We start from the raw sequence: 24355 nt of genomic DNA on the forward strand, positions 1-24355 counted from the left end.
ATTATCAGTGAAGTATGAAGATATATTCCAACACACAAGTTTACTTATCATTGATCTAATGTTCTAGCACGATCTTTATAAAACAGAAAACATGTGTTGTTCTTATGTTGAATTAAATTTCAACTTTTCTGTCATCCAGACAGGGTGTGGCTTGTTTTACTAGATTACACACCTTAATACATTTAATACTGAGAGAAGGACTGCCAATATAAATGGGACTCATCTTATACTATAAACATATCTTGGAGAGGTAGATCTTTTTCTGTGTCTGAATCAATTACAGAAGCTGTGAATTCCAGCTTGAATATATTTCACAAACCCAAACAACAGCTATGCATATGCATAGTTAACAGAAGGTTTCAACTTTGTTAATCTGATGACTGTTAGATGTTACAGACCAAACATTGTTACCACTGATGACTGTTAGATGTTACAGACCAAACATTGTTACCACTGATGACTGTTAGATGTTACAGACCAAACATTGTTACCACTGATGACTGTTAGATGTTACAGACCAAACATTGTTACCACTGATGACTGTTAGATGTTACAGACCAAACATTGTTACCACTGATGATTGTTAGATGACATTACAGACAAAACATTGTTACCATTGATGACTGTTAGATGTTACTGACCAAACATTGTTACCACTGATGTCTGTTAGATGTTACAGACCAAACATTGTTACCACTGATGTCTGTTAGATGTTACAGACCAAACATTGTTACCACTGATGATTGTTAGATGTTACTGACCAAACATTGTTACCACTGATGACTGTTAGATGTTACTGACCAAACATTGTTACCACTGATGACTGTTAGACAATACAGACCAAACATTGTTACCACTGATGACTGTTAGATGTTACTGACCAAACATTGTTACCACTGATGTCTGTTAGATGTTACTGACCAAACATTGTTACCACTGATGACTGTTAGACAATACAGACCAAACATTGTTACCACTGATGTCTGTTAGATGTTACAGACCAAACATTGTTACCACTGATGACTGTTAGATGATACAGACCAAACATTGTTACCACTGATGTCTGTTAGATGTTACAGACCAAACATTGTTACCACTGATGTCTGTTAGATGTTACAGACCAAACATTGTTACCACTGATGATTGTTAGATGATACAGACCAAACATTGTTACCACTGATGTCTGTTAGATGTTACAGACCAAACATTGTTACCACTGATGACTGTTAGATGTTACAGACCAAACATTGTTACCACTGATGACTGTTAGATGTTACAGACCAAACATTGTTACCACTGATGACTGTTAGATGTTACAGACCAAACATTGTTACCACTGATGATTGTTAAACAATACAGACCAAACATTGTTACCACTGATGATTGTTAGATGTTACAGACCAAACATTGTTACCACTGATGATTGTTAAACAATACAGACCAAACATTGTTACCACTGATGATTGTTAGATGTTACAGACCAAACATTGTTACCACTGACTGTTGATGTACAGACCAAACATTGTACCACTGATGATGTTACAGACCAAACATTGTTACCACTGATGATTGTTAGATGTTACAGACCAAACATTGTTACCACTGATGACTGTTAGATGTTACAGACCAAACATTGTTACCACTGATGACTGTTAGATGATACAGATGATACAAATAAGTCATTTTGTATCATTCTTATTTGTAGGAAAGAAAAGTTTGTCAGTAAATTCTGCCTTATTGTCTTCACAATATTTTCTAATGGCTAGGAGCTATATATTTTAGAAAAAACCTGTATCTATCTATTGCAGGCTAACTGTATATCACATGCTATGACTACATCTGTTGAATGTAATTGCTACCATTGATGCAGTGACCTTGACAGATTGTCTGACCTTGTAGAGAGACAGTTTTTATATGTATCCTTAAAGACAGGTGTATTCAGGCAGCACTCTGTTACCTCTGTTAACCTCACGATCTGGCAGCCCTTAGAGGGTATCGTTGCTTCTCCTGATCATGAGATATGTCCTAAACATGTCCTCTGTAGTAACATACATATAAAATGACTCCTATTCTTTGCAGCATTAGGTGCAGTTAGTATATAGAGTTTAGCCTAAGGCTGGTGTTTCCTGATAAGAGCATCTAATTTCTCGCCATTGTGGGCTGTGAAGACCTGAATTGAGGTCCTATTACAAAGGTTTCATGATTTGTCAGCTTACACATATTCAGAATTATAGAAAGAAAAGTTTAAGTGAAGAGGAACTCTCTCAAGCTTTGTTAGTTTGGTGTGTCTGGAGCATACATTGTATATGATTCATAGGATCTTTCAAGGTCCCCCATGTTTTAATGGATTCATGAATGTTTTATCAAAATGACACAGAAGATTACTTCATGTGTGGAAAAGAAGAAACTTGTTTTAGATAGCATACGAATATGTGTTGTTTAAGGTACATGAGCATCAGAGTACAGTATTTTCTGCGATGAATCTCCAAGATCATAGTAGATATACCATTTTATGATGTTAAAACTTAATGTTGTATTTACAGGGACAAAATTTGAAGATATACACATATCAGTCTTACCCTAATAATTGTTAATGTTACTATCAAGAAAAGGTAAGTACAGTGAGAAAAGATGTTACTCTTAACAAAACCAGGCCTTTTATTGGTTCATTATCTAAAACTAAGGTAAATACTGCTAAGTTGATTAGACAGCTCAAAATTGGAACTCTTCTTTATAGTAATGACTGATGTAGTGACGTTGTTACACCATGTGGAGTTGTAATATAGCGTGTGAACATATGTACAGTTTCAGAGTTATTCAGTGAAGCAAATGTTTCTTAAAGATACAATTCGGAGGCATGATATACGCATTTGATCATAAAATTATGTTTAGTGGTGGAATGATCCAAATTGGATGGGGTTGTATCAACGTTGATTTATTAAGGAGCACAATTTGCATCACATTAAAGCATATGGCAGGTGTTTAATATTCCGTATAGTTAAAACTTATGAATATTTTGGAAAGATATGAGAAATTTGTAATGGAAATAGGTGGTAAAATAGCTTCTGGTACTGGAAATGTTTATGCAAAAACTGAAAAAAGTACAGAAATATCATCTGGGTTGAATTTTGAATGAATTCCATTTCAGAAATGTATGGTCTCAATACTAGCTATCATCTTATTTGAATAAATTCGTCTTTCCAATGCTCATCTTCTTGCTCATACATTATGTTATAGTCTGTTTTCCTTTTCAAAATTATTTCATTACTACTGTTATAACCTGTTTAGTTGCTATGGTCTATTATATGTTCATCAGATGATGCAACAAACATTAATTGTTATAGTCTGTTTCAATTTTTGTTGTTTGATTCCTAAAGTGCTTCTATAGTATGTTTGATATTTGTCACTAATGCAGACTTTCTGCTGACCCAAGAATAGACCCAACTTATCATTTCATATCTCATAGAAAAAATAAAAAAAATAGAATGTGAAATCATTCCATAACTACAACTAAATCAATAGTACTCTGATATCTAATATCTATTTTTAAGCAAAACATTCTGAAATTTTGCAATACAGTGTGAACATTTAAGTACAGTGAATAATAGGGACTTGAGCAAGGCTATTGATGAAACAATACACAGGTAATTACACATGGAAAAGAAAGACCGTAACAAGTTGCCTTGAGGTGGAGAGAGGCTTTGATTTGAGTGCAAGTCTGTCGATAATGTCTTGAAATGACATTACAAGCTCCAGGAGTATCTAGGAATTACAAAAACAATTGGACAACAGACTCTTTGGCAATAAGGTCTTACAGGGGAATTGTTCTAGAGTACAAGTAATCACTCGGAGATGTGGAAATACAGTGTGGCATAGAACCATTGGAGTTTTATATTAAGCTATATATTGCTGATATCCTATTGTACTTGAACCAGTTGTGAAAGACAAATATCTACATGCTTCTTTTTCCAGAAAAATAGAGATTGTTCAAGTTTCAGTCATGCAAAATATGAAGCCCAATATGACAAAATTGTGATTGAAAACTTAAGAATTATTGATTTTTGGGGATGATTTAAGGATTACATAGAATTGTAGTTTTGGTACAAATTTCTTGCTTGCTTAATCTGAAATAAAGGAAATTAGAGGATAAATTAGTAAGAATAAAGTCTTTGTTTACATGCCAGTAAACTTGTCTTATTGGTTTTGTGGGGAGACAAGATGGCATAATATCCCACCAAGTAAAAAAAATGCTGTGTAATTGCTTATTACTACAGATGTAATAGAGACCTCAGACAACACCTACAGGAGAATTTTTACAAGAAGTAACTGATATATTATTACCAGAAATCATAAAATGGACATAATTCATTGTGTGTGTGTTACGTCCTGGGCTTTAAACCGGTCAAGGGTGTGTCTGGGTCTGTGTTTTACTAGGTTTTATTATGGGTAATAATATATAGGGTGATGTTGATAAGTATAGTGTCTTGTAATACAAATCCACATCTACACTGTGTTATATGCTCAGAGGATATTGTACAGACATGTTAAATAAGGTTGGAGTTAATATTTCTTAAATTTTGGGAGAATTTTTAGCAGGAGGAAATTTGGATGATGTTGGTGCAGTTGTATCGAAAGTCAGTTACCTCCAATGGAATGTTTACCTTGTGAAAAATGACTGTCAATATTGGATAATTTTAAAGATGTTTCTACTTGTGAAATTCACTACATCTGAAAGATGACATTCACCATGTCATGAAATCAGTTGTCACAGGAAAAGTCATGTAATGGCTGCTTCTGACATGAAGGTTGATATCTTTTGACCTTGGAAGTTTTTAAGGATTCACAATTTGACAACCAAATTTATATTTACTTATATTTATTTAAGTAAAAGCAAGTTTCTGATTACCACAAGTCAAGTTTATGTCATTGATCAAAGCTCAGCTATATGTAGACTACATCTAATTTAATCATTGATATTTGACTTTGAGTCTAATAAAAATTAGACGTGGATATTACTAGTCTTAATGACAATGTAAAACTTAGGATAATAGGTTTTAGGGACCAAATTTGGATGTTTACTTTACTATAGTAGTTTGTGACAGAAATATCTTAAGTGTTGTATGTGAAATTTGGTGAAATATTTCACACTTATATATATGTAGTACATGTATATGTCTTTATGGATAAGTATACAGTTCAAGTGCCCACCAAACCACAACTTGTTTAATACCAGGCTGTATGTGTGTGATAAAAACATATATAAGTGCATTCATTGCTAGCTAGCTGTCTGTTGAAAAGTTCCAATTTGTATAGAAAGTGAAAAGTTTTTATCATATCTGTCTTAATATAACTGAATTGTAACCTTATTTTAGGCGTGCCTTTCACTATCTCTGTGAATCTAACATTCACTCGTAGCAAAAACAAAATTTAGTCACCAGACATTTACTTTAGGCGTGTCTTGAAATTGAAGATTGTTTTTTTGGTATATCTGATTTTCAAGAGTCATTTGTCAGTGTAAGTAAAAAAAAGAATCCCAGAATTCGGGCACGTTGGTTGTTAAAATAGACTTTATTAGAATTACGACCTTTTCAATTTCCCTTATTGTTGGTTTCACGAGATGGACTTGGAAGGCTAACTAAATAAAACAGCATGGCTGATGAAGATACGTGTGACAGCTAGGGTATCCATTGAATCAATATTTGTATCCAGTTCCTAAGTTTTCTACAAAGTGGCATCTCTATATAGGTGAATATATACGCGGAATACTTCTGTGGTGTTAGGTTTTCTTAATCTTTATTAATCTCATTATGGATTCTCATTATGGATGTGCTACACATTTGTATCTGATACAAGGGCGCAGCGTAGACACTAATTGTGAAACAACGAGGACACTGTACAGAAGCGAAATCATTGTAACAAAGTCACCAGCGTCCTAAACCAGTTGTGTATATCAATCCATTCTGCAGTTTGTGATTGATGAAGAATTTGGTTCCAGAATAATTCAGTTTGATAATTATTCAGATTCATAAATTTGGAGAGAAAAGTGCCTGGATTTGAAATTCTTGAAACAGTTGGAAGGTGTTATCAAACATAATAAAAGTGCTTGTTGTAAATTCTGCAGAATCCAATTTCAAATTTTTAAAAAAAAATGTGTATATTTGTGGATACCAATATATTTAAAAAAAGGTTTGTGCAGAATATTTATAAAATTTAGCATTTAAAGGAAATCAACAAATAATTTATTTTCAATTCAGTCGGAAACATTACCTGACTGACCAGGATGTTTTTATTACATGACAAGGAATTTATTTTGGGTGAAATGAGGGACAAAATCAGCAGTCAGTTCACTGATATGTTTGTAAATGCATTGTGTAAGAGGACTGTAGGCACATACAGGTGAACTTTATGATATCTGAAGGAAATATGATTTGTCTTACATTAAGTGATACGTTGTGATGGAGACTTCAATGATTCTCTTGAGAATTAAACAATTCTGTTCAAGGTCAAATTCTTCTAGGAAGTTTTGTGCATTCAAACTCCACCAATGGATATTTATACCTTTGTATACATGTATCATGATATAAGCTTGTAATATCAAACTGCTTTTCAATTTACTCACAAATTATTTATATGGAAATGGAGTAGGCTGTATGTATAATGGTTTGATTTAATTGTGCATCAAGGAAAGTTTTGTTTTAATGTATTATATTCTGAAGAGCAGGCGTTTAGGATGATCCAATGAAAACAACATTGATAAATAATAGAGGAAGAATATTGATGGTGGGAATTTTAACAGAAGATTTTGAGGAGAGCTATTGAGAAACCACCAATCAAGATATTATTGGATATTTGAGAGTCCAGGATAAGGCAATATTGGAGAGTTACATACCCAGCTGGTGCTTCATTGAGTATCGACAGACAGACCATCAAACCAGGCACAATCTACTCAACACTTAAGTGTATGAATTCTTAAAGAACTTTTCACATTTGGATCCTCTGTGCAATATTTGTTTTTTTTTTTGTCCTCGGTGTTTAGAGCCGTGCTACAGAAATTGTCTCTGCTGTTACCATGGATATCCAAGCTTCTTTGTGAAGAATTTTCCAGGATCTGTCTTATGTTTTCTAAACTAATAATGAAGGACTTCCTGTATTCTAGAATGTTTAAATTGAAATGATGTCTGTGATGGTATGATTCTGATTGTAACTAATATAAAATTGCATTGAGGACGTTAATCCCTACAACTAGGCTATATTCCACAAATAAGGCATGAGGACCCTGAATTTGTTTTACAGAAAGGTCAAACTTTAAAATGAGGGGAATGAATTGCTATTAAATACATTTCTGGACAGTTTAATCTGTACTTCATAGAATTGATACATGTACACTCAATGGTGGAATGTAACAGGCAGGAGTTCTTAAAGATCTGCTAAACATATGGAAACTCCATCACAAGTCACGCTAACCTCTTTGGTGTGTAATTATTGTTTCTAAAGGAAACAGTAAACATAGATCTGAAATACATGTACTCACTGGATCTAATAATCTTGGTTGGTGTTGGAATTTTTCTGAAGAATATACTCTGTTATGTTTCATGCTAAGGATACATGTATTTGTTACAGAAGACTACAATATAAAAAATATCATAAAAGTAGGCTGTTCTCTTCCCACTTTATTGACGGGGAATGTTGATGGCTAAATTTGTCTGTCCATAATCGAAGTTCGTCCAAGATTGGGAGATATTGCCCTGTAGCTGTTCAGGGTAAAATTGATGGAGATGATATAGCATGTGTTATCTCGAGGTACTAATCAATTGTGACAAAAGTTTACCCCAAATGTGCCATAACATAACCTTTCTGGAAAGTGGAAATGATAGTGAAGATTGTGGATGAAACAGACCTTCTATTTCCATTGTTGGAAGTGATGAAAGGCTCTTTGTGTTGTAAGCCTGAAGATTATTATCAGGTGTGGTTTAAGATGAATGTATAGAAATATTGTGTTTTAGAACTATCGTTCGTAGAACTCCAGTGGTGGTGCTTAGGATACATTGAATTTTGAATATCCAGGCTACACAGTTGTAACAATAAGTTCTGCCTATAAGGTACAAAGTAATATATATTGTTTGACTGCAAGGAGCCATATTCAGGAGTTTCATAACGTTAATACTCTCTGGAGCAGAGTATGTTCAGCGTACAGGCCATTTCCATCTGAGATATTCAAGAAATATTTTCAGTCATAAGTTGGATATTTTGCTCTGTGGATAAACAAGAATTGTCTAATTCATCTATTGGATATACCAATACTGGTCCCACCAAATGATACTGCAGTTTCCTGGGAAATATACTAAACTGCAGTCAAATACAGAGGGTCTATCATCCATGCTTGTGTTTGTGATTGACCTTTAGGAAATCTGATGTGAAAAACATTAATAGTGGTTTATTTTTAGATCTCCAGGATAAACATTGGTCCAGGTTTGTGTTTGACCAAAATACATCAGACTGAAAGATGGAGGTCAGCAGGGGGTCTGCCACTTATAGCCTGTGATTTACAAAATATATATTAATTCAAATTTGTCATGTGTCTTACTGCAGAAACAGATTCCTAGTAATATGTGAAATGTTTGACAAAACAGAACATCACAAAAGTTGTAAACTTTTCAGAATTCTACTGCAGGAAGTGAATGTGGAAATACAATTTTTTTACCCAAATTTTTATGAACCGAAGTTAACACCCTCAGAGTGTTAGATAACAACTTAAACCAAAGTCTGATCTGAATCAGATTCTATCTCTTGTGCTGGAACCCAATAATCATAATGATAGTTGACATCAAATGATCACAGATCAGGAGGGAGCATTAATGGAAGCAGGCTTCGGACATGGTGATGACAGTGGATTATTTATACAAATCTTTTGGATGTAAATGGCATCATTACTTTCTTGTGTGCCGTGTGGGTGAAACATTATTGGAGAAAATTTCATAAATGTCATCGTATCAGGAAGCTAATGTGGATAAAAGTGTTACACTGAACAGGATCTAATACCATTTAGAGAAACATTGTACTCGACGACACAATGGCGCTCATGTACCTCGCCCAGATGGTTACAAGTAAATTTGTGGATTTCAGACAGCAGGTAATTATCGTCAATGGTTTTTTATCACACTTAATTCTCCTTAGCTGTTCTGAAATGGTATATGAAATTGTTGAGATCTCCAGATGGAAGTTACGGTAAGATAAAACTATGATTTAACACAGGGAAATGATAGGATTTTTGTTGTTGTTTGCTGGGCTTATTGCCAACTTTAAGGTAATGTCTAATAAACAACATTATTAGCTGCTTGATATGATAAAATTATGGGAAATTATAATTATAATGGCTATATGAAAGGCAGATTTGGAAATGGAAAAAAATTATAAGGCCATTGTATCTAGGATTGTGTTGCCTTGATTTAATGAGTGGTACAGACCACTTGGGCCTTTTGTTTGAGCAGTTTTTCTAGATTCTGTGAATAATTCTGACTATTTAGACCACTTGTTTGAGCCCTATGTATTTGATTTAATGAATGATCTAGGCTCTCTAGACCTGTTGTTTGAGCCCTATGTTTTTAATTTAGTGACTGATCTAGGCTCTCTAGACCTGTTGTTTGAGCCCTATGTTTTTAATTTAGTGACTGATCTAGGCTCTCTAGACCTGTCGTTTGAGCCCTATGTTTTTAATTTAGTGACTGATCTAGGCTCTCTAGATCTGTTGTTTGAGCCCTATGTTTTTAATTTAGTGAATGATCTAGGCTCTCTAGATCTGTTGTTTGAGCCCTATGTTTTTAATTTAGTGACTGATCTAGGCTCTCTAGACCTGTTGTTTGAGCCCTATGTTTTTGATTTAGTGACTGATCTAGGCTCTCTAGATCTGTTGTTTGAGCCCTATGTTTTTGATTTAGTGACTGATCTAGGCTCTCTAGATCTGTTGTTTGAGCCCTATGTTTTTGATTTAGTGACTGATCTAGGCTCTCTAGATCTGTTGTTTGAGCCCTATGTTTTTGATTTAGTGAATGATCTAGGCTCTCTAGATCTGTTGTTTGTGCATCAATTTCATTGGTGTTGCGAGTGACCCAGAATCTCTTGGTGTCTTTATTTCATTTGATGTTGTGAGTGATGCTGACCTTCTGGGCTTCTTGTTTGAGCCTTGTGTTTTCTTGATTGATTAAGTGATGCAGGCCATTTTGGCCTTTTCTTTGAGCCTTGTGTTTTCTTGATTAAGAGAATGATAAGACCATTTGAGCCTTTTGCTCTATTGAGTGATGCAGGCTATTTGAGCCTTAATTTGAGCCTTGTGTTGTCTTGATTTAGTGAAAATTGTTTGTCCTCAGGGCTACATCTTTGAGACTTATGTTTTCTTGATCATCAGATGGTAGGCTATTCAAATTGCTCTGCGTCCGTGGTCCATGGTCCGTCCATCTGTAAATAATTATATTATCATTATTTCTTAAGAAGAACTGGATGGATCTTTCTCAAATTGCATATGTAGGTTCCCCTTGGTCCCTAGTTGTTCCTGTTTGATTTTGGGACTGATAAAAAAGCCCAAAATGGCGGACAGGCAGCCATTTTTTTATTTTTTCAATGAAGTTTGTATCGCTTTTTCTTGAAAAGTAAGAGACAGATCTCTCTCAAATTTTATATGTAGGTTCCCCATGGTCTCTAGATGTGCTCATGTAATTTTAGGACTGTTCAGAAAAATAAATTGGCTGATAGGCAGCCATCTTGGATTTTGATTTTGAAAGTTTGTTAGCACTTTTACTTGAAAAGTAAGAAATGGATCTCACTCAAATTTTATATGTAGGTTCCTCTTAGTCTCCAGATGTGCTAATGTAATTTAAGGACTGTTCAGAAAAACAAATTGGCTGATAGGAAGCCATCTTGGATTTTGACTTTGAAGGTATGTTATGGCTATTTCTTGAGGAGTACTTGATGAATCTTTCTTAAATTTCGTATGTAGGTTCTCTTGGTGCCTAGTTGTGCCAATTTGATTTTGAGTCTGATCAGAAAAACAAAATGGCATACAGACGGCCATCTTGGATTTTGACTTTGAAAATTTGTTATTGCTATTTTTTAAGAAGTACTGGTTTGAACACTTTCAAATTTCATATGTATGGCTTCTAGACGGCCATTTTGGATTTTGCAGTTAAAGATTATCATTGTTATTTCTGCAAAGAAATGTTCAAATATCTTATCAGTGAAGAGAAGAAAAAGGAAGGAAAAGATCCAACTTTCAAAGAGCATATAAAGATCAAACAATGGTTGGCACCAAGATTCCTGTGGAATCTCTCGTCTTGATTTAGTGAGTGATGCAGACCCTCTGGGTGCTTCTTCTCTAAGCCTTGTGTCTTTTTGATTTTATGAGTGATGCAGGTTCTCTGGGTCTTTTCTTTGAACCTTGTGTTTTCTTGTTTTAGTGAGTGATGCAGGCCCTCTAGACCTTTTGTATGATACCCTTTAACTGACATGATGAAATAGGATGTTGAAGAATTGCAATTTTTTTTAATTTTCTTTAGCGAGGTTTTAATTTTTTTTTTGACATGAAATAAAATTAAAAAAAAAAAAAAAAAACCCACAATGCTTTGAAATTAAAATCACTACAGACAATAATTCTTCATGTGAGGTACATGAAATTTGTGTAAAACCATGCATATTTGAACCATAGAAATTATTGACCTGTAATGTACACTGGAATTGTCAATAGTTTTTAACTTAATTCTACTGATGTTAATAGCATCATGTCTTATCACATCACTGACATACCACAACTGTAACATTTTTCAGTCCTGTCCTAACCAGTGAGAATATCATTTATCTACACAAACAAGCGAGGAGCGTGTCACCACTCTAAAATGTCATTGTGGCACCATGTTTATATAACTGTTTTTATTTTGTTATATAAAAGCTTAATAAAAATGTTATCTCTGTTTTTAGGGTATATCAGTTAAAGGGATGATGAAAGGTTAGGAATGCTACATTCACTGAGAACATGAACACTATATACACAGAAACCTGTCTAATCTGAAACCCTGTGACCCACTGAATACTGGTCAGATTGCCCTGTCTAATCTGACACACTGTGACACACTGAATACTGGTCAGATTGCCCTGTCTAATCTGACACACTGTGACACACTGAATACTGGTCAGATTGCCCTGTCTTATCAGACTGCCCTGTCTAATCAGACACACTGTGACACACTGAATACTGGTCAGATTGCCCTGTCTAATCTGACACACTGTGACACACTGAATACTGGTCAGATTGCCCTGTCTAATCTGACACACTGTGACACACTGAATACTGGTCAGAATGCCCTGTCTAATCAGACACCCTGTGACACACTGAATACTGGTCAGAATGCCCTGTCTAATCTGACACCCTGTGACACACTGAAAACTGGTCAGAATGCCCTGTCTAATCTGACACCCTGTGGCACACTGAATACTGGTCAGAACGCCCTGTCTAATCTGACACCTCGTGACACACTGAATACTGGTCAGAATGCCCTGTCTAATCAGACACCCTGTGACACACTGAATACTGGTCAGAATGCCCTGTCTAATCTGACACCCTGTGACACACTGAAAACTGGTCAGAATGCCCTGTCTAATCTGACACCCTGTGGCACACTGAATACTGGTCAGAACGCCCTTTCTAATCTGACACCTTGTGACACACTGAATACTGGTCAGAATGCCCTGTCTAATCTGACACCCTGTGACACATTGAATACTGGTCAGAACGCCCTGTCTAATCTGACACCCTGTGACACACTGAATACTGGTCAGAATGCCCTGTCTAATCTGACACCTTGTGAGACACAATATATGTGTCAGATTAAACTTGTACTTTGACACTCCATTGATGCCAGATTTAATCCATGAAACACATCTTAGTTGAGATCCAGTAGCACACCTGCAATCAAAGTAACATGATATTAAGAGAATTTCATTATATTCTGTAGTTTTCATTTAAAATGACATTACAACACTGTGTTCTATAAAACAGAGTAGCCAGATCTCATTGTATGTTTACCAGAATGCCCAGGGTCATAATAGTGAAGTTTTGTTGTAGGTATATCAGCATACACAGGGTCAGAATACCCAGGTTTCATTGTAGGAAATTTCTAATGAAAATATATAAATGCAAGCGTACACAGGGTCATAATAGTGAAGTTTTGTTGTAGGTATTAAACCAATTACACACGAGGTTTCATTGTAGGAAATTTCTAATGAAATTATCTTAACACCCTATATTTTCTTTTATTATATAACTGTTCAGTTAATCTTTTCAGCACATAATTGAACATTTAATGGTAAAATTGCTATGATAACTTTGTGTAAGTGTTCCTTCTGTTTTATGACATACCTGTTGAAGTTCCATCAGTAACAAACCATTCTAGATATCTCAAGGATTCATATTATTTTGACATTTATTTTAGACATTCAGCATCCTTAAATGAAGACTGTAACAGGTAAAAGTTAAAGAGATTTTCTCATATTTCATTCTATAGTTTGTGATGTCCTAAAAGAACCAATGTTAACTACACTATATACCCTCAATGTTTTAAGAACTGTTAGAAAAGTAATCAGAAATCTTGCTTTAGCAGATATTCCCTATTGTCATTGTATTCAATTGAACCTGCAAAAACAGGAACTCGTAAGTATTTACTGAAGACGGTTTAAATATAAAACATCTGTTTTGAAATGTGATATAAACATAGTCCAGCACTGTAATATCTTCAGCTGGGACTCCTTGTCACTGTAGCTTGACCGACACTGATCTGGGCGGATGTTCACGGGGAAAAAAAGGCTTAGGAAATCTTCATTGAAATGAGAGATGAAAGTACAACTGAATTCCAGTCCATGATAATACACCTAGATCTCTCATCCCTCATCAAAGTGCCAAGTTTTTAAAATAGAAAAGTGATACAAAGTATCTCTGCTATACCCAGACAGGAATTATAATGGGGACCAACCCAAGGGGCAGAATGCTTTCAGAATTATCTTACATATCATTCTGTCATATTCTAGGAAGTTTACCATCTCCCGTTAAGATTTTGGCCTCATTTTTAAAGAAATTCTGGATCTAATATATCTATGGATGATAATTCAGAAGGGACCCAGTTTGCCTGGTCTTAGATATGGGTGCCAAGCCTTAAGAGATATGAGTAGGGTGACTCCTATTGTTAAAGTCAGGATTTGGCTAATGTATCAGATGTACTCATACAATAGATATTTCTGTAGCACACATCGGAGAGAAGATCGTTCCTTCAGGTGTTAAATTACACAGGTGTGCTGTAGGCCTCCATACACATAAGTGTCAGTGTTTACATTTTTACCTGTTGATGATGAGATCTGTAATATATACCTGTTGGTATGACCTCTCATTAATATGTATATCTTCTACAGGTTAAAAATATACATATGTTTCATGAATTAAGGTAAATTTAACACTTCATTTGCCTGGGACATATGTGCGTTGTTTTCTTGTGGATTATCTTGGAAAATGTTGCATTTTGTGTCGAGAAGTCACAAAAAACCGAAGGTAAATATTCACATACTGTACATCACAAATTTTTTGAACGTAGTTTTTCTGAAACTCATCTTTATATTACAACAGATTTAGTAAAAATATGAATTTAAATTTTGTGATTCTGTTTGGAGAATGTTTTGGTAAGTTGGTAAATAGCAAGAAAAGTATTTTTATGGTATTTTAGATTGATTAAATCAGCAGTATTTGTATGTGCTGAAAATAAGCAAATTGACATTCTTGAGATGCCTGTAGGTAAATAGTATGCATAGACTAAATGGTGTTATTATCTGATGGATGTAGAGTGTAATAAAACAAAAATATAGTTTGTATACCTAGTACAGGTTATGTAGTTTGTATACATAGTACAGGGTATGTAGGGAAGATGTTACAGGTAGATTTAGGACAGATAGAGGTGGAGGGAGAAGGGGGGGGGGGGGTAAATGGTGTTAATATGTGATGGATGTAGAGTGTAATAAAACAAAAATATAGTTTGTATACCTAGTACAGGTTATGTAGTTTGTATACATAGTACAGGGTATGTAGTTTGTATACCTAGTACAGGGTATGTAGTTTGTATACATAGTACAGGGTATGTAGTTTGTATACATAATACAGGGTATGTAGTTTGTATACATAGTACAGGGTATGTAGTTTGTATACATAGTACAGGGTATGTAGTTTGTATACCTAGTACAGGGTATGTAGTTTGTATACCTAGTACAGGTTATGTAGGGAAGATGCACACAGGTAGATATAGGACAGGTAGAGATGGAGAGAGAAAGTTGGGGAGGGGGGATAAATGGTGTTAATATGTGATGGATATAGTGTAAATAACAGTTTGTATACATAGTATAGGGTATGTAGGGAAGATGTTACAGGTAGATATAGGACAGGTAGAGATGGAGGGGGAAGGGAGGTGTAAATGGTGTTATTATGTTATGGATATAGTGTAAATAACAGTTTGTATACATATTACAGGGTATGTAGGGAAGATGTTACAGGTAGATACAGGACAGGTAGAGGTGGAGGGGGAAGGTGGGGAGGGGTAAATGGTGTTAATATGTGATGGATGTAGAGTAATAAAACAAAAATAACAGTTTGTATACCTAGTACAGGGTATGTAGTTTGTATACCTAGTACAGGGTATGTAGGGAAGATGCTCAGAGGCAGATATAGGTTGGTAAAGGGGGGGGGGGGGGGGGGGGGAAGGGAGGGGAATACAGGTGAATGGGGTTGTATAATACAGTGGAATAGATGGAAAGGTGATCTCATCATAATTAAGCTAGACACACAGAAAAGTTTACTGATGAAGTTCAAATAAAGTGAACGGAAATGTAGGGGTCAATATTGAAAGGAGAAGTTGTAAGCCATATAAGGGAGGGTGGATGGTGGCTGGATGTGTATGTATAAAAGGTCTGGTGATCAAAAGATGACTGTTACAATATGAATAAAGAATGTGATTTAAAAGGGATGGTGAGAAGTTGTAGATCTGAAGGTACTAAATCATTCAATAGTTGAAATGTTGAATACATCATCAGTAAGGAACTCTAATTCCTGATTGAGAGATGACTGACAACATATTTGGAGCTTGACATTTAAAGCATTGTCACATTGTAGTAGAAGACACAGGAACTCAGTTCAGACATCAACCACTTAAGTTAATGACATAAATAGTCTACATTATTTCAATTACCAGTAATCCTGGCTGTCATGTCTTGTCAGCTGCCCATTTATTGTGTTAATGTACACAATACATATTGGTCCAATGTTCATTATAAAAAGAATACTGGTAGTTTAGCTGTAACAGTGTTCTTTCATTTATCACCATCATGATGGTGTTGTCCTTATTGTCATCTTCATTTTCACTATCATCAACAAAATATTTCCAAAGGCCAAAAAAAAAAAAAACTTATTTTCTCCATACTTGTCTATTATAATAGATATCTATATCTCCTACAGTGAGGGTCAAAGTCACTGTTTCTGATAATGGAAGAGTGGGCCAATATTATTATGTATAGCAGACATATATTGTAAAGCATATATTTAGCTGACCAAGCTTGCTGACCTATCAGACAGTGCTGACCAAGCTTGCTGACCTATCAGACAGTACTGACCAAGCTTGCTGACCTATCAGACAGTGCTGACCATGCTTGCTGACCTATCAGACAGTACTAACCAAGCTTGCTGACCTATCAGACAGTACTGACCAAGCTTGCTGACCTATCAGACAGTGCTGACCAAGCTTGCTGACCTATCAGACAGTGCTAACCTATCAAATACAGCTGACCAAGCTTGCTTACCAATCAGACAGTGCTGACCATGCTTGCTGACCTATCAGACAGTGCTGACCTATCAGACAGTACTGACCAAGCTTGCTGACCTATCAGACAGTGCTGACCTATCAGACAGTACTGACCAAGCTTGCTGACCTATCAGACAGTACTGACCAAGCTTGCTGACCTATCAGACAGTGCTGACCAAGCTTGCTGACCTATCAGACAGTACTGACCAAGCTTGCTGACCTATCAGACAGTGCTGACCAAGCTTGCTGACCTATCAGACAGTACTAACCAAGCTTGCTGACCTATCAGACAGTACTGACCAAGCTTGCTGACCTATCAGACAGTGCTGACCAAGCTTGCTGACCTATCAGAAAGTGCTAACCTATCAAATACAGCTGACCAAGCTTGCTTACCAATCAGACAGTGCTGACCATGCTTGCTGACCTATCAGACAGTGCTGACCTATCAGACAGTACTGACCAAGCTTGCTGACCTATCAGACAGTGCTGACCTATCAGATAGGGCTGACAATGCTTGCTGACCTATCAGACAGTGCTGACCAAGCTTGCTGACCTATCAGACAGTACTGACCAAGCTTGCTGACCTATCAGACAGTGCTGACCAAGCTTGCTGACCTATCAGACAGTGCTGACCATTCTTGCTGACCTATCAGAGAGTGCTGACCTATCAGACAGTACTGACCATTCTTGCTGACCTATCAGAGAGTGCTGACCTATCAGACAGTACTAACCAAGCTTGCTGACCTATCAGACAGTGCTGACCAAGCTTGCTGACCTATCAGACAGTACTAACCAAGCTTGCTGACCTATCAGACAGTGCTGACCAAGCTTGCTGACCTATCAGACAGTACTGACCAAGCTTGCTGACCTATCAGACAGTGCTGACCTATCAGACAGTACTGACCAAGCTTGCTGAACTATCAGACAGTGCTGACCTATCAGACAGTACTGACCAAGCTTGCTGACCTATCAGACAGTGCTGACCAAGCATGCTGACCTATCAGACAGTGCTGACCAAGCTTGCTGACCTATCAGACAGTGCTGACCATTCTTGCTGACCTATCAGAGAGTGCTGACCTATCAGACAGTACTAACCAAGCTTGCTGACCTATCAGACAGTGCTGACCTATCAGATAGGGCTGACAATGCTTGCTGACCTATCAGACAGTACTGACCATTCTTGCTGACCTATCAGAGAGTGCTGACCTATCAGACAGTACTAACCAAGCTTGCTGACCTATCAGACAGTGCTGACCATGCTTGCTGACCTATCAGACAGTACTAACCAAGCTTGCTGACCTATCAGACAGTGCTGACCAAGCTTGCTGACCTATCAGACAGTACTGACCAAGCTTGCTGACCTATCAGACAGTGCTGAACTATCAGACAGTGCTGACCTATCAGACAGTACTGACCAAGCTTGCTGACCTATCAGACAGTGCTGACCAAGCATGCTGACCTATCAGACAGTGCTGACCAAGCATGCTGACCTATCAGACAGTGCTGACCAAGCTTGCTGACCTATCAGACAGTGCTGACCATGCTTGCTGACCTATTAGATAGTTCCATTTTTTACTTTAGGTGATAAAGGATATCATTATCAGCATTTTTATTCCAACCCTTGTTGGTTAGAAACAACTTGAGGTTAAGATGATGTCTATTAGCTTGTATATTAGGGATGCTAGAGATATCAGGGCTGTTCATTAGATTATTTACAGTAGGGGCTCTGTTGAAAAATTTGATTGTCTGATACTTGTTGGAGACTGATTGTTACTTCTCCTTTGTAATTAAAGACCAGTTTTTCTAACGTCTAGTATATTAACTTTGCATTAGAAGTAAACTTGAAAAATTATTGCTGTAGACACTTTTATACCGATTTTATTACAGAATATAACTTTTAGTGGCATTTGCCATTTTTTGTTAAATTTCCTTATTTATCTGTAATGCTTTTTGATATATCTTATTCTAATCATAAAATTTTATTAGCTTTTCTGATAACTTACCTCTTTGAAATGAATTTTGGTATTTTTTACCTCTATGACTAAAGAGTTCGCCAACAAACATAGAGCAGATTTAGATATCTGGGTCAGGCTCATGTTTGAGGATCCATTGAAACAGTTGTTGTTGTTACAGAAACAAATAGAACGATGGATTTATTATGGCCATCAGGTGGTTTCTCAATTACAAGTAGCTCTTTTCATTTATCTTTTCTTTTTACCATTATAGCTGAAGTTGAGTGAGGATGTTCACCCCGCCAGTCAGGGTTGATTTTCATCTTTGTTTATATTGTTAGATGGTCTCGATCTGAGTCTAAGTACAATGTATAAACCACATGGATGTTAGTGTGTAAGAGGAAATAGAAACATAATCTGAAAATCTATGATACCTCTTTAATTTACCTTGCGTTTTAGGCCACTGATTCAGTAATAGCTCATCTAACTGAGTTTCTGTAAATAAAAGCTAAAATTTCTAGGATTCCATTGGTAGTTTTCAAAGGAATAGTTTTTAAATCTTAAGAGTCAGGCCCCAAGGTAATAAAACTGTCTTGGATACATTTTGGGATGGCTGTCATACAGTAATATATATTAAAAAATTTGTTTCATGCTGCAGTATATAGAGAGTTATAGCCCTTTGTTTCAATGCATCCATTCATCTCAGAATGCTTTCTTCATGTATTGAAGTGTTTCTCTTTTGTGACAGAGGTTACAAATGTGGTATGAGTCCTTATGTTGGAAGTGTTGTGCTACTTAAGCTTACAATCTCATACATGAAGATATCATTGATCATGATGAGAGTGTGGGGGATTTTTCCACAGGCAGACATTTCTTAATTAGGCAGAAAACAATCTGTCAATCAGAGAGATGTAGACACAGGTCAGAATGCTCTGATTGATTGACTTTGGGCCTCAGGTGTGGTAGGATTTCTCATGGATGTGTGAAGAGATGGTGAATCCTTGATCATCAGCTGTTGAAAGATGTTCCTACATGGCTAGATATAAGGGATCTTACATGATTTTACATTCATACAAGATTTATGAAAAAACTCAAAGATTTTTTCATTTTATGGAGCCTCATGCAAGCTATAATGAAAGATTTGTGATGTTTGTCTCTATGAGCGTTAAACATCAGATGTTGGCAGAAAATGTTTCTAAAAAGATTCAGGCTGGAAATATCGCAATATTTATTTTTCACGAAATTTTGTCAATTGCTTTTTTCTTTTATGTTAGATTAAGTCACAAAGGATTAATCTTCTGTATGTAATGACAAGTGATAAAGTATGACCATTTAAAATTTAACCATTTTATCTCGCACATGTCATAAGGTGGACAAAACACTTGATATAGAAAGTGCATAAATGGTACATTCAACCACAGATAGTGTGATATTAACAATGACAAAATGTGATATTAACAATGATAAAATGTAACCATTTTGTCTCACACATGACATCAGGTCACAGTCACAGATAGTGTGATATTAACAATGATAAAGTGTGATATTAACAATGATAAAATGTAACCATTTTGTCCCACACATGACATCAGGTCACAGCCACAGATAGTGTGATATTAACAATGGTAAAATGTAACCATTTTGTCTCACACATGACATCACAGCCACAGATAGTGTGATATTCACAATGAAAAAGTGTGATATAAACAATGAGAAAGTGTGATATTAACAATGAGAAAGTGTGATATTAACAATGATAAAATGTAACCATTTTGTCTCACACATGACATCAGGTCACAGCCACAGATAGTATGATATTAACAATGATAAAATGTAACCATTTTGTCTCACACATGACATCACAGCCACAGATAGTGTGATATTCACAATGAAAAAGTGTGATATAAACAATGAGAAAGTGTGATATTAACAATGATAAAGTGTGATATTAACAATGATAAAATGTAACCATTTTGTCTCACACATGACATCAGGTCACAGCCACAGATAGTGTGATATTAACAATGATAAAATGTAACCATTTTGTCTCACACATGACATCAGGTCACAGCCACAGATAGTGTGATATTAACAATGATAAAGTGTGATATTAACAATGATAAAATGTAACCATTTTGTCTTACACATGACATCAGGTCACAGCCACAGATAGTGTGATGGGTATTTAGGATTGTAAGGCCTCATCCGAACTGCATTATAAATCAGGATTTTTGTTCCTTTTAGAGTTGAACATTGAGAGATCCTTGTGACAGTTAAGGTCATATTGTTGATGGTGAATGTGGACGAAATGGCCGCTAAATACTTGTACAACAGTATCACTTCTCTGAAATAATCACAGAAGCATAGCAACATAACATCCCACTAAATACAAAAAGATTTGTTGTTTCAGTGTAAACACAGTCTGAAATGAGTGGTAGTATAAGTTATGTTTCTGTGAAGTGATATGCTATTTGTCTCCCCGAAATTCACGAAATAGAGACTGTAGTATTACTTCTCAATGTCAATGTCATTATCAACATTTCACTTTAAAGTTTTGTATTTAGAGCCTTGGCTCAAGACGTCCATCACATAGAGGAAACCTCAACGTATCCACCATCTACAAATGATTGACTTTACTGTCAAGCAACTCTTTAAATCAGGGTGCTTAGCTAAGTCTTATACAGCTCAATAGTTATTCCAACCAAACCAGGAATAAAAAATGTATGGATGTTTGAGCTCACTATTAAACTACATGAATTTAATTATTTTGTTTATTTTTGGAACAAAAACTTTACATTTTAAGAAATGATTTGTTCTATACACTTCAGATTGAGTTTAATTTATCGTCATATTGAAAAAAGTACTATAAAACATCAGACATGTTTTCCCCTTCATCCTCGGGAAGAATGATATTTTTCGGGTTAAAATGTCATATTTGGTGAAATTTTGAGAATTTAAGAATTTACCAAATTTTCACTTCCTGTTTTACAACATTTTTAAACAACAACAAATATATGATGCTTACATGCTATAAATTGAAATAAACTTTGAGGGAGTACATTTTATTGTATATGACGCAGTGAGCTTAAAAATACCATACTTCTGATGCAGGACTGGTGAGACATATAACCAATACACATAATCGTTTTTCCAGAATCATTTGCTGATCGGCATGGAAACTCGTAGTGGGAAAAATGATGAAAACTATGATAACTGGAATTTCATATGCTGTAGGATATATTTCATGATATTATTGACATCAGATGATATTCTTCTCATTTAAAAGAGGTTATTAAACCATACTGTAAAATCATTGATTTTATTGGAGTATTTATTTTCATGGATTTTGTTGTTACTCTCAAACCACAAATTAATTTGTCAACAGGTAGCAGTAAACAGTTAATTTGCATTTTTCCTGAAATTATTTGTCATGTTTGAGATATACAGGTATAGCAGATTGGTTATGGAAAATACATCATTACATGTATATATATTTATAAACTATATAACAATTACATTAACAGTAGAGAGATGAAATTTGTGTAAAAAAAAAATTTCCTCTGATTTCTGACATTTGATTGTCATGGTTACCTACTGAAAAAATGCTAAAAATGCAAAAATACTGCTAATTCCAACCCAACACTACAACTTTCTAGGAGAAATTTAATTCTAAACACCTATCTTACAATCAACAACACTGTCATGGTAACAAAGTACTTACATTTCAGCAAATTCCAACTCGGAAATTCTTCATAACATGACCACATGTGAACACTATGAAAATTTCACTTCCTGTAAAGCTAGTTTTTGGTGTGTAGACACAGATTCGAGACTGCCCAAATAGTAATCTCCAACACAAAGCTAAAATATTATCCTGAAAAAAATGAAACCCCACATTGTCCACTTTAACATGACAGGACCAATTTTAGCAAGGATTTTTTTTTCATTTTTAATTAAAACCTTTATAATGGGGTAATCTAATGAGCAAAAAAAATCACCCATGGCCACACCGAGAAACTGTGTACTGCTACCACAAACTGTTAAAAGCAATATTTTTCAGCAAAATTAACTATTAAAAAAAATATTGATTTTCTTATTAATCAGAAAATTTGGGCACTAGGGAAATGTGTTATTTAATAGTTGTTTAATCCACCTGTAATCACTTTCTCAACCCAAGAAGCCCATTTAACTATAGTTATGGCTAAATTTAGAAACAGGTATTGCCAAGCCTAGGTTATATCATAGATTGCCAGTACTATGATGGTGTTTTATACTAAGTTTGTTGTTGCAAGACTTGCCTATAATGAAATCATACTCATGAACAAAACATGAAAAACAGAAAGTTTCAATGAGGATGTTTTCAGATTTTTCAATTATATATTTTTTTTCTTTCAGCAACGACCTAAGACAGTTGCTCCAGTTGATTATGAGAACTATGTTACAAAGAATAAGTCCATTCTCCACAATGATCCACAGAGAGAAATGCTCACATTCCCTCACGATGACATTGTCATTCCTGTAAGTATTACTTGATTGTTCCTATATCCATGTTTATATAGCCAGCAACAGCTAACTCTGCTCAGTATAACTTAACAGTATATTTCCATGAAAGCGTTGTCTGTTCTAATCATATAAATATATTTTTTTTTGGTAAAAATTCTAGTTACTTAATTTTTTTTCCATAAATTTTTTGAAAAAAAAAGGTAAATAAATCACAGGCAAAAAAAGGAATTACAGATTCTGATGATATCCTTCATAAAGTTGAATCCTTCACTGACGACAAACTGGCCTGTTTTCTTGTAGCCTCCAACCCCTGCCAAGAAATTACGAACAGTGCAGAGTTCTGTGCCAGAGTCTGCAGCACAAGAGGCCACTAGTTTGCTTGTCTGTGAAGCCATCAAGTCCTACACCAACAGCTGTCACATGGTCAAATACAAGTACAGCAAATACTCAGGCTCATACCAACAGTTACCATGGTAAGTAGGGCCACATAGCAACAATAACTGTGGTGAAATAGGCCACCTAGCAACAGTAACAATTTCAAAAGAGATGGTCTAGTATTGAAACCAATGCAATTAAGGTTACCTAGCAATAAAAATAACCGAGGTGATTATGGTCCCCAAGCAACAGTAACAATGGCAAAGGAGACTGCCCAGTAATAGTAACCACTGTAATTCAGGTCAGCAATAACAGTAACCAAGGTGATTTTGGCCACCTGAAAGAGTACTTATGATATTTAAGGTCCTGTCTTAACTGTTACTATGACAACTTTGACTGTCTTGTGAATTTGAGATAAGATAGAATAGATCATTCTACTGGAATCTTCCAGATAAATAGTTATAGTAAGCTAGAATTGATAAATCTGTAATGGAATCTTCCAGATAAATAGTTATAGTAAGCTAGAATTGATAAATCTGTAATGGAATCTTCCAGATAAATAGTTATAGTAAGCTAGAATTGATAAATCTGTAATGGAATCTTCCAGATAAATAGTTATAGTAAGCTAGAATTGATAAATCTGTAATGGAATCT

General features: G+C 35.4%; 1 protein-coding gene across 1 annotated transcript in view; it reads left to right on the forward strand.

Annotated features, from left to right (window-relative positions):
* LOC132562009 (dedicator of cytokinesis protein 9-like) overlaps positions 1 to 24355 on the forward strand; it is a 105241-nt gene that overhangs the window by 10651 nt on the left and 70235 nt on the right. Inside the window, exons 2-3 of the mRNA XM_060226735.1 lie at positions 23219 to 23341; positions 23627 to 23799. Coding sequence (XP_060082718.1) covers positions 23219 to 23341; positions 23627 to 23799 — 296 coding nt within the window. The remainder of the gene's footprint in view (positions 1 to 23218; positions 23342 to 23626; positions 23800 to 24355) is intronic.

The sequence above is a fragment of the Ylistrum balloti genome, unplaced genomic scaffold, assembly GCF_031769215.1.
Source record: "Ylistrum balloti isolate Yb309-2 unplaced genomic scaffold, AGI_CSIRO_Ybal_v1 Utg371318, whole genome shotgun sequence".
In the NCBI taxonomy this organism is placed as follows: Eukaryota; Metazoa; Mollusca; class Bivalvia; order Pectinida; family Pectinidae; genus Ylistrum; species Ylistrum balloti.